The sequence below is a fragment of the Manacus candei genome, unplaced genomic scaffold, assembly GCF_025592945.1.
Source record: "Manacus candei isolate 608988 ecotype Guabito, Panama unplaced genomic scaffold, ASM2559294v1 h1tg000003l, whole genome shotgun sequence".
Taxonomy (NCBI): Eukaryota; Metazoa; Chordata; class Aves; order Passeriformes; family Pipridae; genus Manacus; species Manacus candei.
In genome coordinates this window covers 5846946-5865708 of record NW_026138051.1, presented here as the reverse complement: position 1 = coordinate 5865708, position 18763 = coordinate 5846946, and the positions used below count along the sequence as shown (strand labels likewise).

At 44.2% G+C, this 18763-nt stretch overlaps 3 protein-coding genes and 1 long non-coding RNA gene across 4 annotated transcripts in view; 1 reads left to right on the top strand and 3 right to left on the bottom strand.

The window, feature by feature from the left end:
- Nucleotides 1-18763, top strand: part of RNF128 (ring finger protein 128) — a 316984-nt gene that overhangs the window by 184772 nt on the left and 113449 nt on the right. The window lies entirely within an intron of this gene.
- On the bottom strand, nt 170-3940 carry VMA21 (vacuolar ATPase assembly factor VMA21). Its single transcript, XM_051787697.1, has 3 exons — nt 3836-3940; nt 1928-2037; nt 170-471 (listed from the first exon to the last, which is right to left on the bottom strand). The coding sequence occupies exons 1-3, from the start codon at nt 3889-3891 to the stop codon at nt 329-331; spliced, it is 309 nt and encodes a 102-aa protein (XP_051643657.1). The 5' UTR covers nt 3892-3940; the 3' UTR covers nt 170-328.
- The window catches only part of GPR50 (G protein-coupled receptor 50), a 148791-nt gene continuing 134269 nt past the window's right edge, over nt 4242-18763 (bottom strand). The window contains exon 3 of the mRNA XM_051787542.1: nt 4242-5566. Within this exon, the coding sequence (XP_051643502.1) occupies nt 5510-5566 (57 nt within the window). The 3' untranslated portion in view covers nt 4242-5509. The remainder of the gene's footprint in view (nt 5567-18763) is intronic.
- LOC127471128 (uncharacterized) overlaps nt 12106-18763 on the bottom strand; it is a 60820-nt gene continuing 54162 nt past the window's right edge. Inside the window, exons 3-4 of the long non-coding RNA XR_007904575.1 lie at nt 17397-17494; nt 12106-12160 (exon numbers count right to left, since the gene is read on the bottom strand). This is a non-coding gene — a long non-coding RNA (uncharacterized LOC127471128). The remainder of the gene's footprint in view (nt 12161-17396; nt 17495-18763) is intronic.

Genomic DNA, 18763 nt, shown 5'->3' with positions numbered 1-18763 from the left:
AAATGTAATGCTTGCTTCATGCCAATGTTATTTCAGAGGCAAAAATAGCTACAGGAGTTTTCAAAAATATATAATTATTCCATTCTAATTGCAGGTGAAGACCTCCTCAGCCCGATGTAACAGAGGCTGGCTAAAGAACAACTTCCATCAACATCACAGAAAACAAGGGTACACAGGCAAGATGAGCACAAGTCTTATTTCAACCACAGCTGAGGCACCAGCCTCCTTTTGTACACGTGTATTATACATTTTGAAGAACGCTTTTCCTTCAGCTCACAAAAACCCCTTGATTTACAGTCTGTAGACAGCAGACGACATGATCTTCGTTCTAGTCCTGTTTGCCTTCCCGCCACTGCCGCGAGCCCTCGTTCCACGCTACATAAACAAAGAGAGCAAGCACCACGTGAACAGTAACTACAGCCACAATGGCAGCATAGAAATAGCTGTCTCTGTCCGACATTCCTAAGGAACCTGGGAAAACAAAGAGAGTAAAGAATATCAGTTATTAGGAACTCTGACAAGGCAAGTCACAATTCTTCCTAAAGGCCAAAGTTACAAGTGCTCCTGTATCAAAAGACTGAGCTCAAAATGATTCGTAGGAAAGAATTCACCGTGATAGTCAAAGACCCTGAAACTACTTTTGGAACAAAGCAACACTGCAGTGTTCAATGTTTAAGATAAAATACCCTGGGATTTGATGTCAACAGCTTATCTACAACATTTTCTGCTGCTATCTTCCAGCACCAAATAAACCTCAACATCCTTTTTTCCTAACGCTCTTTGCGGGGCAGGAAAATGAGGGGGTGGGGGGAGGGAAGAAGGGGGAGAATTCTGTAATTTATTTGCCACTTTAACAGGAGAAAACAGTGGAACAATTACATTTAGAGGACTGTTACCTTCTATATTTAGACCATAAAACAGTAACTCCCCACCAGCTAAATTACATGAATACATCTCATATGAAATAAGCCTTCAAATATCGGAAGAGCAAACACCAAAATATTGTTTGCCTTAATTAATTTAAGAAAAACCCAACAAAATCCCATAAAGAGTAAACCAAAAACCACACATTACACCACTCCAAAAATACCACCCTTCAAAGACAAGCTCAATCCTTTCAGTGCTGACAGATCTTGTCATTAACAGTGAAGTTAAGGCTCAGTTTGCTACACTTCAGATAAAAAAAAAAGCTAAAAGGGATCTTGAAAGTTACTTAACAAGCTTTGAGCCTTCTGTGTACTACATACAGCAGTACACACCAAAGAGAACAGCCTTGGAACAACTCAGTTTCATACTCACAAACTGCTCCTAAAAGCAGCTGCCTTCTCCCTCCCTCCTCCCCACTTCTGAAGGAGATAGTACTGCAGGAGAAAAGTATTAAAGCCTTGCAGAATTGAGACTACAACATGGCTAGCTGTTCGAACAAACAGTTAAAAATCCCTCTTCCTTCTTTTTTTAAATTAAAGTTCTACAAGCAACCACATTCAATATCTGAAATTGCATATATGAATTAACTTGTTTACACTTACAAGTACAGATGTTTTAAAAAGCAAAAGAGAAACTCCACAAACAACATTATTCTGCCCTGAACACATGATTAGTTTGCAATACCTGCAGGAAACATATCCCTGATGATTCTGACAAAAGTCTGCTGTAGGGTGGTGTTAGATACCCTTTAGGTAAGGGGAACAATGCACCTCTGTGCTATATAAGCCACTGCATAACAAACAGCAAACACTGGATTGCAGATCACAATGCAGGGAAGGATGCATTGACCATTTATATAATTTTCTGTTCTAATTAGACATTACGGAACCTTTGGTCTGCAGAAGGAAACAAAACAGGAAGAATAAAGATGCTATTACAGGATTGTGCTTTTCCTCTTTTTTTTTGTAATAATAATACTAATTGGCAGAAGCAGAATTACCTTCAAATACATAAGCCTTTGATGAAAAATATAGCCCAACTGGTAATGTAATCATTAGAGCTGTGAAGAACAGAAGCGTTCTTAAAGTTGATGTTAATGAACCCTCATTTCTGAAATAAATAAGAGAAGTTACACACAGAAGAAAGTCACAATATACACACCTGAAACAGGACAAGAACTTGTCCCAAACCAAAGCAAATTACTGTTCAAGAACTGAGTAAATGTACTGTTTAGAAGCAAAAGACTTGGGATATGCATTTGTTTGCTGCAATAAAAATGAGAGTATTCAAAATGATGTAATGATTCTGCCAGTCAGAGCTCAAAAACAAGATTAAAAACAATCATTAGATTTTTTTCCCTGTTACTGCTTTGCAAGCATTAACAACTTAGGGGAGTTATGTTAATACATTTATCAGTATACTATCACATAATTATTAAATATCTAATATCAGTCACGTGCACTTGTCACATGACAGTTTTCTGCATTAAAACTTGCCAAGTTCATTTCTTTTTCTTTTTTTTTCAGTAACTACAAGTCCGGGAAAATGACAAATTCTACAGGCTGGGATATAGAGGGAAGTACACAGAATGATTTTAACAGTTAACTACTGAAAGTTCCCTTTTTTGGGGGTATTGGTCCTCTACTTAAAAATAAGTTATCAGCTTCCATTAAGAAAGCTGGAATAACTGTAGCAACACTCAGAACATGGAGGCAATACACCAAAACTTCTTTTGCCTTCACAGACTTAAACCCAGAGAATCACTATGAAGGATTATGTTCTTGGTAAGGTCTCCCTGAACTTGATCTGCTAGAACAGGTTTTATGTTTACAAAACACCACACAGAGCTTGTTTTGTGTGTGCTTCCACCAGTTCTCACTCACTCTGCCTGGCTGACCACATCATTTTATGCTCAAGCAAACGCATCAGCCAGGCAATATCCTTGTGACTTTCAAAGACTCCCTGATTCAAGGGCATGTGTCCTTAAGGACTTAGAAACACAAATATGCACAAAAGCCAACTCAAGTCAGGGATACATAATTCTTAAAACTCCCAGGCACCTTCAAAGCATTTTTTGCGCAAGTAGTTTCGAAAAGTTTTATCGAGACATATCTGTGCCATAGCGTATTGCTTGAAATCAGTTTTAATCTTGACGTTTCTTTGGAAAAAAAGTGGAAGTGGGGAAAAAAATTCTCATCCTCTGACAGTCACGTGCAGCCGCGCACAGCTCGTACACTGCAGCCAACAGCACTTCCTGCCGGCCATGTGCTGGTCATTTAGGCAGCATAAAAAAAGAAGGGCATTCGGAATCTTTTCCTTTACTAGCGTTTGCCTCGGGGTCTCGGGAGTGGCGAGCACAACTCCACTCAGAATCTTCCTACGGAAATCAGAAACTCTTCTATCAGCACTTACCCACAGAAGAGTAAGATGACCTCCAGCTTATTACCAAAGTTAAAAACTCCACTGCTGACAAATACTTTTCTTACACTGACATACTCTCACCGCTTTCCCTACGCAGCAAAAACAAACATTCGTGTGTAAGCTCAGCCCGGCTCGGAGCTCAGCCCGGCTCGGAGCTCAGCCCGGCTCGGAGCTCAGCCCGGCTCGGAGCTCAGCCCGGCTCGGAGCTCAGCCCGGCTCGGAGCGGTACGCTGCGGCCCGGCAGCCTCCACGCTGGGTTTCGGGGGGACCCAGGCAAACCCGGGGTCTCCTCCTCCTCCTCCCACTGCGGTCCCTCCACCAGCCGCTCCCGCCCCGCGAACGCTCTCCCCCGGTTCCCCCAGGAGGCCTCCCGGCGGTGCCGGGCGCCCTCCCCGCCCGCCGCGGCCTAGCGCGCAGCCCTCCCCGCATCCCGCCGCCCGGCCGTCCCGCCGCCGAGCCCTCCCCCTGCCCGCGCCCCGGCACTCACGGCCTGAACTCGGCCACGGGCACGGCGCTCACGGGCCCGGGCCCGAACCGCTCCATGGCGGCCCCGCCGCGGCCCCTGCGCCGCCTCAGCACCCGCGGCAGCCACCGCGCCTGCGCGGAGGGGCAGCGCCGCTGTCGCCATAGCAACCGCCGGGATGGCGCGGCCTAGCGGTGGGAGGTGGGAACTGCAGCGCGGGGGACCCCGCCGGGAAGGGGAGAGATGGAGGGAGGAGTGGAGGGATGGAGGGATAAAAGGATCGAGGGATAAAAGGATCGAGGGATGCGGAATGAAGGGATGGAGGGATGCAGGGGTGAAGGGATGAAAAGATGGACGGATGGAGGAATGAAGGGATGGAGGGACAAAAGGATGGAGAGACAGAGGGATGGAGAGATGGAAAGATGGAGGGGTGGAGGGATGGAGGGGTGGAGGAACAAAGGGATGCAAGGATGGAGGGAGGCAGGGATACAGCAATATAGGGGTGAAGAGACAGAGGGAAGGAGGGACAAAGGGATGGAGGCATGAAGGGATGGATGGATGGAGGGATGAAGGGATTGAGAGATTGAGGGACTAAGGGATGAAGGGATGGAAGGATGGAGGCATGCAGGGACAGAAGGGTGGAGAGATGGAGGGACTGAGGGAAGAGGGGATGGAGCAATGGAGGGCAGCCTGGGGTCTGGACCATGGCAGCAGCTTCTGCTGGGCTTGAGCAGAGTTGACTCTACAGAGAAAACCACCCTGTGCAGGTTCTCTGCCAGCTCGAAACAGCAGCGCAATCAGTGCCACTGTATGGGTGCTTTCCTTGAGGGAGATGGAGAGTGTCTGTGCACAGCAAAATTGCCATCAGATGTCTTGGGTAAAGGTCAAGGCTTACCAGCAAATGGCAGTGGTCTTGGAGCCAAAAAACCTCATGGAACTGACACATTTTGATGAAATCACCAGTACAAAACACCATAAAGGAAATAACACAGGGCTAAGGCATTTGCTAAAAGGAAACTGCAAATCGTCTCTATGTGGTCCTGCTAGGAGGAGGGTTTGTTCATTTAAAGGTTTCCTGCTCTCCTGGCACTAAATTGAAATTCCTTCTCCAGACAAAGAAAAAACTTCTGGTCAAAATCTGAGAGAAACAGGTAATAACTAACAGGTGCTGCAAATGAGAGACTAAGGACTCAGGCAGACTTCACTCTCCTCTAGCCTGGTGGGCAGTAAGCATTTCCAAGGTGATACTCTGTTCAAGCTATTAATTCATGTTCCTGTTGAAGCTACTCTGCTTAAATACTCACCAAGGAACTGACTTGAACACAGCTTTTCAACAGAAGCCCAGAGTGTTACAGTCTCTGCTATGAAATCAGTCTCATTTTCAGGGGAACTAATTGGTAATACTCAATGAACAGCTTTAGCAGGAAACAAAGCCTTGCAAGCTTCCAAACAAAAGCTCTGGAAGCAGTTGAATTGACCTTGCTATTTAATTAAATCTCATATACCACAGCAATAACATATTTGCCCCTTTTATGGGAAAGCCATGTTGCTATCTTCCCACTCAGCCATGCCAAATCTTAATTGTGTGAGTCACTAACTCCACACATGACTCCTTCCTCATGTTTTCCTGCAGTGTGCAGATATCCAGCATTCCTGCAGCCCAGCACGGTGGCCTCTGCCCTGCTTCTTGCTGCAGTGCTACACAGCACAGTGGCCTCTTCTTTCCCTCCTGGGCCAGAATGGCATCCTGCTGCCCTGCAAGAGAAGAAATACGAGAGGTTTGTTTTCCTTGCAATCAGTAAGATCAGGAAACAAGCACTTTGTTCTTGGTGGTTCCTGCTGTGTGCTTGTCTCTCAGACCTTACTCAGAGTGAGTTTCTTCTGCCTGGGCTAGAGGCAAGGGACACTAAATTGCACTGGCAGCTGTAGTGTGTAAAGGTGGAAGGCAAGGAGCAACACTGTCTTCAGCACTCATTTTCTGCCCTCTGATTCTGCATAGTGAGGCCTTTTATTATGTTTTCTCCAGTATATGTGAGAAAGAAGTTGAATGTTGTTAGAAGCATTTTTTTTCCCAGCAATGAACGTAAGCTTGGCTGGCGACTCTTTCCTGCTCGTTCAGATGCAGCACAGCTCAGGCAGTTCAGTGCTTACAGGGTCAGGTCTGGCTCTTGTGGTCACACTTTCACTGTAAACCAACCAATTTTATGCTCTTTTAAAATAGAACACTCCTCCTAATGTTTGATTCCACTGCCAGCTGAACCAGCAAGAGAGACAGTTTGCATGAGGGGGGCAGAAGAGGGCTGGTGTGGACAAGGGGGGTTTTTGTAGCCTCTACTCAGTTGGATGGGGATGCAAGGAGGGTTTGCTGTGCAACACTACTTTAAACCTTCCAACTAGTTCTTCAAAACATCTAATTAAAATCAAGCTAGCCACTCACAAAATTCCACAAACCTGTGGGAGCAGGTTTTGTTTACTCAATGAATTGAGTTTATTTCTCAATGAATAAAAATAATGTATCAAAAAAATCAGTGAAGTTAAGTTATAGTTAAGATATAAATCGTATGATTAAAAAAGTATGAATGTGGATGCGGAGAACATTTAATCGCTAGATGATGTTCTTTCCACTTCTGGTTTGACTTTCCTGTTTGTTTCTCCAGTAGGAAAAATAATGACATAAGTCAGTTTAATAAGAAAAGAACAAAACATGGAAACATAAAAGTGGAATAAGTTTCACATCGTATAAACTTACCATAAAGATGTGCATAAAGGATTAGAAAGTAGTGAATCTCCTAAGGCTGAACAGTCCAAGTCATTAACTTTTAATATAAAATTACTTCATATCTTATCACACTAATGCTTTCATCTACTAGACTTATAATGATTTTGCTGAATGACTTCCTGTATGTTCAACTGCTTTTCTTTTGCGAGCACAGAAAGGAAATACAAAACTATTAGAAAAATTTTGCAACTGTGAGAGAAAAATAAGCTTTTCATTCGTGTTTTCGTGTTAGTTATTTAAAAGACTTGGAGCATACGAAGTTTTGCCTGTTTGCTTCAGGTTCGATACCTGAATTCTGAAATTTCAGGCAGACTACAGACCTGTCTTACCTTCTGGATTATAGAGCAAATACAAAACTTGCCCTTAAGCAGAAACTGTGCTGCAAGCACAAGAAGCTGTCAATTCCGAGACTAAATATCTGCTTTTCTAAGACATTGTCCTCAACAACATTTGCCAGGAGATGCTTGAAGAATATAAAAAATAAAGCCAGCCCCTGCTTTTTTGGTGGTCTGTGTCTCAGGAAGGGTGCAGAGCAGGTGGGAAGGTGCCTGCTGAAGCAATACCATCTAGTGGCAGCTGGAGAAAGAGAATGCCCCCAACAGGACCAGTGCTGTAAATGTGAAAACTCAAGAGATGGTATCTAAAACCAAAACCACCTGCTTGTGAATACTTCTTTTTTCAAGATTTGTTTCCATGGTAATATATCAGAAAGGAAGATGACCAGAAAAGGAGCAGAAGCAGGGAATGGACTGTAGTTACTGGAACCAATAACAAGCTCAGTTGCATGGCCTGGTCTAGCAGAAGTGCCAAGTGATCCAAGGGTCTGGCTTTTGAAATTACATTTCCCAGCAGCAAGCAAGTAGTATTGTGCAGCCTTAGCTTTGAAACTGTTATCCACTTGCTTACAATTAGTAAGTGTTTGTACATGGTTAGAGCTTAGCCCCAGAGGAGATGGGGTAGAAGAGCAGGAAGATGTCAGACAGGGTTTTATTTCAAGTCATGGTTTGCTGTGCTAGGGGGAAGGATATATAACATTTATGACTGGATATGCAGTGTAGTGGGACAATTCCTATATAAGAGACCTGGCATTTGTAGGGAGCAATAAAGTCTTTTATTACACCATCTGATAGAGCTTAGACAATTGTAGGGACTGTAAGTCTCTGTTGCTGAATAATGAGGACTTCTGTGCTAGAACACTGTGGGTTTTTTCTGTTGATCTAATTAGAGATGTTAGCTTTTCCTACCAACCCCTTCCTCTTTCAGTTTCTTCATGTTCTTGACTCCAGCATTACTGTAAATACTCTATTTATCTGTTCTGTCAACCTCTACACCCCAGAAAAAAAGAGGTGAGTTTAATGAAAGGTAAAATGAATGGATTGGCTGACTCTGTTTAAAACTCTTTGTGATAATCCAGGCTGAAAGCCCAACAAGCATAGAGCATGCTGCATAGTTGCCCACCCAGGTGCTGTGGAAATACAACCACAGTAACATCAATGCTTGGGTTAGCAAAGAAGTCGTTTATCTAAGCATTATAGGACTAGATTACCTGTTATTGCACATTCCAGGATAAGTTAGAGCAAAGAGTTTAGACACCCCTCTTAGCTAATAGAGCTTAGAAGTCTCACAGTGTAATTTTCACCTCCTGCTATTACTGCTGTCATTCTGCAATGAAAACACTGGGCTACTGATGAAGTGGCTGCCTTCCACAGGCATTGTGAAATACCTGAGGCACCTACGTTAACAGAGTGGGAAAGGCTTCATTCCCACAGCTGATAGAAGTCAACTAATATTTACCAATTTCAGGTGAGACTCTAGATACTGAAAGAAAGAGAAATCTTTTTTTGTAGAGGCAAATGTAGTAAAAGTTTTACATGTTACATGCAATTAAACCAGAATGAGACATTCTATACCTCTGCCCAGACAAACAGTGCTGACCATAGAGCAGATGTTGTAGAATTCTTTTGCAGTTTTGGGGGGGACGGTACTTTTCCAAAAAGTAGTGTATATTAGCACAAAGCCCAGAAAACATATCTCTTTACCACTGCTATTTGGGCTATAGTTAGCTTTGGAAAGTGCAAAAGGTTTTCTGGAAGATGGAGAGTTATGGGGTGATGTTTCTGATGGGCTCAGCCTTGACCAGTAGCAGGTTATCTCGGAGCCGGCTGGCATTGGCTTTGTTGGACATAGGGGAAGCTTCTGGTATCTTCTCACCCTGTAGCCTTCTCTGCAAAAACCTTGCCATGCAAACCCAATGCAGTACAGTATGATTTAAACTCTAGAAGACTTAAAAAGCCCATTAAACAATTTAAAAATTGCCATGACAACTAGCTTTGACATTAACAGGAACATCCAACACACGAAAGGAAACTCTCAACCTAAAGAGACCACAACAAAGCCCTTGAAATACAATAAATCTTAGTATTGGTAAGGCATGACAGGAGCCCCAGTAGGGTCTTTACTGAAGTGTACTTTCTCCATTGCACGGCTGCAGTTTCTGTTCTTTGAGCTCCCCAGACATGATGTAACTCCACCAGTTAATGGACTGTTTTCATTGCACTGTTCACCTGAGTGGTTGTTTCCACTCCCAAGCACAGGCAACATCAAACCAGCACCTGGCTGTGACTGTGCAGAGACTCAGGCACTCCCTCTTAGCTCAAGGAGAATGTTGTGGATCAAAGCCTTATCTACAAAGAAGATCTTCCAAAGGATGGATTAATGATGTTCAGCTTGTTACCCCCAACCACTGAGACATGACAGTGCCTATACTTATAGCAGAGGTCAAACTTTTCAGATTTTTGTAGCTAATCAATCATAATAAGGAGTTATTAATTCCTAGGAAATTAATTTATTGTCTATGGACTAGACTTATTGTCTAGAACACAGGACCCAGCTAGTAAAGCATAACAGGTGTGTTCCCTTTGAAGTCTACAACTTGGAGTTCCATAGCATTCAGTTTTTCTGTTACTGTTTTCTAGCACCAAATAAACCTCAACATCCCTTTTCCATTAGTGTAACTCTCTTTTCTGGGGCAGGAAAATGCAGGGGTGGTGAGGTGGATAATTCTATAATTTATTTGCCACTATATCAGGATAAAACAATAAAATACCAACAACAATTAAATTTAGAGAAGTTCTACCTGTTCATTTGATGAAAATTTGTTCCTTGTTTGTAACATGATCATGTGTGCAAAAAATTCACATCCGATTAATATGACACAGTATTGTTTAGCTAAGGCAGATCACGAACACTGTCCACCTTTGCTAAAAGGTTTAGTCACAAAGAGGAGATCAATTTTTAGTTAACACTAGAAATTTTCCAAGAAAAAAATATTCAGCAAGTACAGAACAATTGGGCTGCTCTAAGTGCCCATAAAAACCATAGAAAACTAGAAGTGTTTCTACATTTATATCCAAACACAGAAGCACTAAAACCATTCATTTAGGAGTGTAGGGGGGTCTTCTCCATTTATTTTGTGTTAGGCTTTTATCTTCCTTATCTGATTCTCTAAGGAATTTACCTGCACTTATACTAGAAAACCAATTAGGGCTGAGGCACAGGCATGAACTCTACCTGCCATCATCCCCATTACATCTTTGCCAGCTTGCTCCTGGAGTGGGTTTTCCTTTGGCAACCAACACTCTGCAGGCACCAAGTGGGGACAGCTGGGCAGCACTGAGTCCCAGCAGGTGACACAGAAAAAAACCCTGTTCTCCTGCTGAATTCACAGGCACCACTGGAAGAAAGATGGTAGGTAGAGGAAATGCAACTAGGCAATACCTTGTACCATCAGAGCATGTTTTGGGGTTGGCTCACTCAGCTCCATGCTGGGACGGATGTGGCCAGGGCTGCAGTGCACTGGGAGCAGTAGGGAAAGAGCAATCCATAAGTCTGAATAGCAGGGAATTGTGCAACAAACATTAAATGTGTTCCTCAACTCCACCCGTACAAATAAACTGGAAAAGCAGTTGTTCCCTGGATAGATCTAGAGACACATTTAACAGAGGACGGAAACATGCACGGGTTTTATGGCTTGAATAATGTCTGCTCGTAAAAAGGCTGTTGTTTTGTGCAATGGGAACTGTAATACTTTATGCCTACTAGCTCTGGGATGACAGACCTTTTCCTTCAAAAGATACCCTCAGCAGCAGGATTGCAGCCTTCCCTTTCCTGCAGGTGAGTGCTGAAGCAGCACAGGCCCTCGGGGTCTCGAACCATCATTTCAAGAAGGAATTGGATCGTGTTTTACCTTCATCTCACAGCGTCAGAAACAAAATGAAACAAACCAAAACCCCACATACTTAAAAAGGATACCTGAAAAAACCTGATATTTGTAAAAGTGACATGGTGAACAAAAAAATTACTTCTCTTGGCAGATGTGTAATATTACGGTTACTTCACCTACTACTAACATTAAGTCCTTGAAAGGACAGTACAGGGGTAAAAGTACTCCATAAGCTCATTCCGGGACATAAATGCAAATTTTCTGTTCTGAAATGCATATGTTCTGAAAATAATCCAATTTATGAAATAAAGACCTCATTTTGATTAGATCTCAAAGTCCCAAACTCCTTTAAAGTTAATTAATTAATTAATTAGAAATCAAAGTTTTCTGGCTCTAATCATGTCCTGGCAGACCTCTTGCCATCTTTTTATAACCAGAATTGGGGAAATCTTTGTCCAGGTGCTGTAAGGAGCTGGCACTAGAAACTGTAGATCTTTAAGAAGTTATTAGTGGAGCAGTCAAACCTCCAAAAATTCAGCTAAATATTTCTAGGACCCCCATTCCCATATCTGATACTAAAAAGCCTGCCCAAGTCATAGAAACTTGTCCAGATCGAGGCAAAGGAGAGACTTAAACTTGCATTTTTCATGTCATGGTTATGTGCATGAGATAGGTGTTTTTTCCCTTTAATGAAAGGGAATCAGTCTTCTGAGGACTTTTTACTTGAAACTACTGTGTTGCTGATAAATAAGTAAAAGTAAAGCAACTGGGATAAATGCATGTATTTAATTATTGTTTGCCCCTGTTTTCTGTTGATGCCCTTGAAGATCATTTTGCATATGCGAGATAAAGTTATGGGCTTTGTATATTTGTGTGCAGGTGCAAAACATAGAAGATAAGGTGGAAAGAACAGCTGCTGTATTCAAAGCAGCCTTTGCAGTAGTCATTGGTGCATTTGAGTAGTCACCAGAATTCAAACAAATAGTATTACCAAGTGAGATCCACGAGCCAGCTGTGTCCACACTGTATAGACAGACACACTGGGAATTAGGATAAAATAAAAATCACCCTGTGTGGCTGACCAGTAAAGAGCATGTTTTAGGGAACATTGTTTCCATGTATCACCATAGAGAAAAAAGAATTAAAATTGTCTCCACGCTCCCCCCAGAAATATCAGAAATACAGACTTCAGATTCTCCTAGACACTGCTGGATCTCTCCACTTCCTAAAACCTTTGGCTTTGTGGTGGAAGCATCCACTCCCAAAGCTTCAGCTTACCTGCAGCTCTGCCGTGGGCAGTCAACATTCTGGCACAGGCTGAGTGCAGAGGACCCACAGGACTCTCAAGCTAAGCAGAGAGATTTGGTTTAGACAGAAGATTGATAGATACAAACACATACAGACACATGTACTTTAAACCAGCAATAAAAAAGGCAGTACTTGGGAGTAAATAATACTGTATCACAACAATTAGTGATATTACTATATGACTGCATTGTGTGGGAGGATTTAAAAACCTGTAATTTCATTGTTGAAACAGTCCTAAAAGTGAAGAATTTCTGATAAGCTTCACAACATCAATTACATGAAAATTGCTTTCCCTTCTCCCTGCTCCAGAGAATCTGTATGTTATTTTCATTGCATTGACACAAAAAATAGTCCCTGTTCGTCCTGTGTCCTGGAAAGCATTGCAGAGATCCAGCTCACTAGGCCATCCACACACAAAAATTTATAAACTTTTATAAAATTACCAGCTTTTCCACCATCCTGTTACATGCTATGCCATCCTTCAGTATGACAGTGATGCTATTTGCATTCTCCAGTAAAATGAATGGTAATATTCTAATAGCCATACAGGATGCCAGCAGCTTATGATATAATCCAGACTTCCTCAACTCAATTAACAGAGTAACTAAATTTTAACTGACACTGTGGCTTCAGTTCTGTCCTTTGCATTTGGCACCTTAATTAGCTAATAAAATTCTCCAAGGCCAGCTACAGAGACAGGAATTATTTGTTTGGATCCTGTACTCACCCAAAAGACATTTATAAATCCAGCCAGAGCCTGAGTTCAGCTTTCGGGTGAATGAACACTTCTCAAAGGCACCACGAATGCATGTATTTAATTTATGCATGTATTTAATTTACTGAGTAGCACACTTCATATTTTCTCCACCAAGGATGGAGAGGTGCAAGTCAGGCTTCTCTCTTTACCCAGCTTTCCTGTTAGGCACAAGGAGGAGCAAGTCACCAGGAGATGCTGCAGAGTGAATCAACAGCGTGTCCTTGCTCTCAGTGAAGTCTCTCAGTGAAACACTTTGCCTAATCCAAAGCACACATGCTCGCTTTGCTCCAGGAAAAAGGCAAGTACAGAAAGTGTCACTGCACAACCATGTAGTCAAATATCTATGGGGATGGTTCATTTGTACATCTTAAAAATGCAAATATGTGTCTGTTTGTTTTTTAACCGCAGAAGGGGTATGGGATATGAAAATCTGGAGCTCTGGAGATTTTCATATCTGGAGACATCAAAAAGAGGGGAGAAAGTCACCACTTCCTCTGCACACCAGAACTGGTGGTCCTCTCCCTAGACATGTGGAACCACCACAACTCCTCCGAGACCTCACCAGGGACCCAAGTCACAGCCTTTAAAACTCACGTTGGGAAACAGCTTAAGCTCTCAGAGGGTGTCAGGATTTAGACTTAATTTTTTCTGATTTTCTACATACAGTAGCACAGAAAAGACAAAATACTCAAGCCTGCCACTGGAGACCTCTTTGTGAACACAGGGACAGATAGGGATCTTTGGAGCAGCTCTCCAGCAGGCAGTGAAGGACCGTGATCCAGAGACTTTGGCTGGACGGGGTGCAGTCATAGGGAGATGTGAAGGGGGTAAAGCACCCTGTGTGCTGCAGAGGCCAGTATTTCTCAACCTTTCCTTTTGACACGATGGCCCCTCCTTTCAGGTGAAGGCTTCTCACTACCTTTAGTCTTTTCAGCACACAGGCAAACACATCAGTGCTCCTCTGTAATTGTTTTGCATGTAGGGACCTGTGTGTTTTGACAAGCTGCTGAAGAACAGGGAGCCTTAGAGGACCTGGAGGTGCAGAAGCCTGGGCAGGATTCTATTTGCTTTCCACTGTCGTAACTTTCCATTACCTCACGTCTCTGCCCCATGACAGGCACACACTTCTGCTACCTATGTGAAAACGAGAAAACACCCCTTTACCTCTGCCAGGCCTTTCACCAGGACACCAAAGGACTGCTACCCTTTCTCCCCCTCATCCACAACTGATCTGGCTGCAGCAAACAGCGTACACCTCAGTACATGGCATACAGGGCATGGGAATGTGAACGTTAGCTCGGTGGTAGCTCCAGGCTGGTGATGAATGTTTCTGTTTCACTGACATCTACCAGTGATAAAGCAATTACTTTCTAAATAAATAATCACATTTCATTGAGTCTCCCTGACTCTTTCTTGCAACGAGGTGTTTTCGCTTGCTGGTCTTTCCTTTGCTTGTTACTCTTTCTGCTGAGACTGATAGGAATTTGGCCTTTAATGAAACCTTATGTTAAGACATGGTGACTGTTGCATACAGAAGAGAAAAGATCTCATTTTCTGGCCAATTTTTCTTCAGTTTAGAAGGACCCCCTCAAAATTAATCTAAAACATTGAAAAATGGGTGTGATGTAACTGTGGTTGTCAGCAAACTCAGTTGAGGATTAGGGTGTTCCTTTCACTGCTGTGGCATAACTGCAATCTTTCCTCTGGCAACATTAACTAGCAAATCCTTGCGAGTCTTGACTTTATGTGCAGACTCTCGCTGCTGCTGATCTGCTCCTGAATATGCTTCAGATAGAGCTAGCAGGTTCCCTGTCAGCTGTAGCTGCCCTGGAGCTGGCTTTCCAGTTATTTGAAGGCAATTAGTCCTTGGTCATATTACCACTCACCAGCTCTCCGGTAAGCCTGGAGCAGAGTGACTTGGCTCACAGTTGGACTTCCCCAGCCCTTTCCCTATGTTAGACATTCAGAATCTGCACATTTTTAGGGTTTATTTCTCCTATAAAGGAAAATGCATAATGCCATGGGGTTTGCTTTTTCTTTCCCTTCATGGCACCTGTAAAGGCTGCAATGTCCCATTCCCCCCCAGAGCCCAACATTGATAATCATCTGTTTTCCTCCCCCCTGAACAGCTTCATGGGACATGAGCTTCCTGAGGAGCTGAAAAACAAGGTCCTCCTCAGAGAACCTCAGACCTGGTCCTCATGAAAGTCCTTTCTACATAGTACAACACAGAAAACCATACCAGAAACTTCCCCTCCAAGATCATCGAGTCCAATCCTTAACATAACAGTGACAAGTCCACCACTAAACCCTGTTCACAAGCACCCCATCCACACGTTTTTTGAACACTTCCAGGGATGGTGATTCTACCACTTGCCTGGGGAGCCTTTTCTAATGCTTGACCACCCTTTCAGTGAAGAAATTTATTCAGATTAGGTTTGAGACCTAATGGAAAGAGAGTTGCTTCTAAGAGCCTGAGCAATGTGTCCAGTGCCATCACAAAGAAGAGTCACCTCTGCCTGCCCAAACAACTGCATCCTGTTTGCGCTTCCCAGGCTCAAATCCTGCTGATGCCAGGGCTGCAGCACGTTAGATAACAAAATCCTTCTCGCTCCCATACCCCTGAGCAGGGCTGGAGGCAGCTCCGGAGCTGGCACACTCTGGGGCTCCTACAGCCACGGCATTCCCTTTCCTGGAGCTGCCCTTTCCCGGAATCCTGCCCGGGAGATGCTGGGCTCCGGCTGCTCCCGGGTCCCGGGCAGGCAGCAGCCCCTAGATGGAGCTGCGCAGCAGGGAATGAGCACCCGCCGCCGAGGAGCCCCCCCGGCACCATCCCACCCACCCACCCGTGTCCGCGACCCCCCGGGCTGCGGGGTCCTCTGTTCAGCATCGCTGTGCTGAGCCCTCAGATCAGGCTTGGGTGGCCGTGAACGTCTCGCAGCCCTGGGTGGGAAGGATGACTGGGTCTGGGGTTTTGTTTAACTCTGTTTCATTAAACCCCTTGTTTTTAAGCTGTTTCTAGAGGCAGGCTGCACTTTTCTGAAATTATTTTGGTAGAGGGGGAAAGGCAGCTGAGCCATAATCAAAGAAGTTTATTTCTGGCTATTAAATGGGAAAAAATATGTTAGTTTAATTGCATAATATTTCATAATCCAGCAACTATTTTTCATTTTTAGGCTGAAGCTTTGTAGTCCTTACCTGCTCTACTCATCAGTGAACTGTAAGATACCCAAACCCTGCATTTGGGTATCTTACCCAGACCACAGCAGCACCTTTGAGGACCCAGCTGCCAGCAGAGCCCCCAGCCCATGGCTGTCCTTGCCCTGGGACCGTGGGTGTTCGGCACAGCCATTTCTGCAACGGACCTGGGGCATGCCCAGGAGTGCCAGTGAAAGGCTGGACATGAATCCAGAAAGAGCAGACTGATGCTCACATCAATCCAGGGTTCACTACAGGTAATTACCCTGTATCTAAATTATCTCTGTGTTTTGCTGGAATACTAACACATTTCTTTTTTTATAGAGTTAATGTTTTATAATGGAAGTCACAGACTGAGCTCTGAAGAATCTGCATTAGCACTCTCTGTCAGGCCAGAGTCTGACCTAAAGGCCATGAAAGCAGGGAAAACTGGTGTTGCCTTGGGTGAACATTGGCAGGTTGCTACAACTACACTGCAGGGGAAAATTGTGCTCTGCATTAGCAGTGTGAGAGCAGCCAGCCTGAAGGTGACAATTTCACAAGACAGAACATCTCATCTACCCAGAGACGAGGTTGGGTGTAAACACCCTTCTCCTTTGATACACAAAAGCATAATTACAGCTCCTGGAATTGCTCTAGCAAGAGCACTGACTTTCCCCTGCCAAGAACATGAAACTCACAGGAATGCCTTTTTCTTCTCCCTTTCTTCCATAGATGATGGCTAGAAACTCCCTCAGATATGTATTTTTTTGCTCAGCGCATGCCACTTCAGATCGGTTGGGCTGGATCCATCCACAAAAGATGCTGAACAGTTGGTGTTTAGCCCACACAAAATCCTATCCACATCCACAAAAAAAGGTCTTCCTCTGCTTTTCTCACCTACAAGACTCAATTCAGCTGTATTTTCAGAACATGCAGAAGCCAGAGAAACAACTCTTGTCCTCAGCTCATTTACCCAGATTCAGGGGTGGGGTGGTCATCCCAGACTGAGGAAAAAATGGGCTTTTCTTTTGGGATACACCACGAAAGTACAATGCACGCCTGACTCCTGGGGGACTGTCCCCAAATATCCAGCCACAGATGAGCCCAGGATGGCTATTCTCTCAAGAACTTCTCTGTTCTGTTGACTTTACGTGAGGTAAAGTCCTTATTGCTTTTAAACATCTAGTGTATCACAAAATCCCCAAGCAAATCTCCAACCCACTGAAAGATTTTTCAGAGAACTGAGTTTAGTCTTACAAGTGTGAAGGTCTAAAGATCACCCAGAATGCAATGGAGTCTTCCCAGGCACATCCCAGTAGCCCTTCCAAGTGTCACATACCCTCCTCTGTAGCCACCTCCAGGACAAGAGCAGAGAAAGGAGTAGCAGTGCTGGAGGGGAAGATTGCACATCCGGATGGTACACAGTGGAAACCACTCCTGAAAATACAAAAAGCAGAATGTGTAATCTGAGCAGAGCAGTGAGAGAAATGAACCTTTATTTTTCCCTACTATATGGTGATTGTGAAATTTTTTTATAATTGCAAGTGATGAAGGTGTTGTCATGCCTCAGTCAACAGACCGTGCCCCCAAATACCTCAACAACAGCCAAAGAAACATTGTGTTCTGCAACTCAGGTTTTAATTTTGCTGCCTCGAATCCCAGTACAAGTCTGGGCTGGTTTTATGAATTCTGATGATGTTGCAGCCTAATGTGGCAGCCTGATAGATGCAGACTGAAGGAAGGGGGGATTTAATAGCCCTGGCCCGAGCACTGAGCTGGTAATGAAGAAGGGTTGTTATTAGTCGTTTGCATAACATAAAAAGGAGATTCAGATCCAGGCTTAATAAATTCTTCTTTGTATGAAATAACACAGTTATAGCCACTTCTATAAAAATGTCAAAGCCTTTATATGAAGTAAATGTTCCTTCAGAGCATAAAATACAGTCCTACGACTCAATAAAAATCACTTGTGTCACTACACGGATTTCTTTGAAGGGTCACTCACCAGGCGAGGGGTGTGAACTGAAGCATCACTCTCCTCACTTGGGGTGTGAGACAGCATGGTGACAAGAGCTAAAGTTGGGGTGCCAGAACTAAACTGGGGACAGTGAAAAGCAGGCACAGAGAAGCAATGCCCTGGGTGTGGACCTACTAAAAAGGCACGCTGCTTTTTCTTGGTGGTGTTTTGGCCCTGAGAAACTCTAGGTCATCACCCAAGATTAGTGGGCTCAGAGGTGGGTCAAACCCCCAGCCAGTGGGAAGTGGATGGATTGGGCGGCCGGGCAGCAAACAGCAACCCAGCACTGTGCAGTTGGTTTTGGTACTGGGCACAACTGACAGAAGACAGATTCAGGTATTCAAAGACAACTAGTGATGCTCCATGTGGAAAAAGTCACTGCAGCAGTGGGGAAGGCTCAGCTGCAAGCACCCTGGCTGTGTGGTAGTGTCACAGGAGCCTCAGCCAGCTGCTCCATGCAGTTTTCTGTCTGGCATTCTCCCCTTGGAGAGCTGCACATGCCCCATACTTGGGCCAGTGCCTGTCTGGGTTGATGTGCAGTGCACCAATCCCTTCAAGCACAGCTCCTGCAGAGCGACAGGAGGTCAGTGGAGCCCAGGAGGCCTGGCCATGCCCTGCAGGGAGCCCCAGGGTGGCCATCAGCACTAGCACAAAGGTCCACGACCTTCACTCATCTTCTCCTTGAGCAG

Excerpts from the sequence above, each read along its gene's own strand:
- VMA21 (XM_051787697.1), bottom strand. The coding sequence starts at position 3,891 with ATGGAGCGGTTCGGGCCCGGGCCCGTGAGCGCCGTGCCCGTGGCCGAG. Across the intron at positions 2,038-3,835 it reads CCCGTGGCCGAGTTCAGGCC|AAATGAGGGTTCATTAACAT; the intron begins GTGAGTGCCGGG and ends TATTTATTTCAG. Across the intron at positions 472-1,927 it reads AAAGGCTTATGTATTTGAAG|GTTCCTTAGGAATGTCGGAC; the intron begins GTAATTCTGCTT and ends TTGTTTTCCCAG.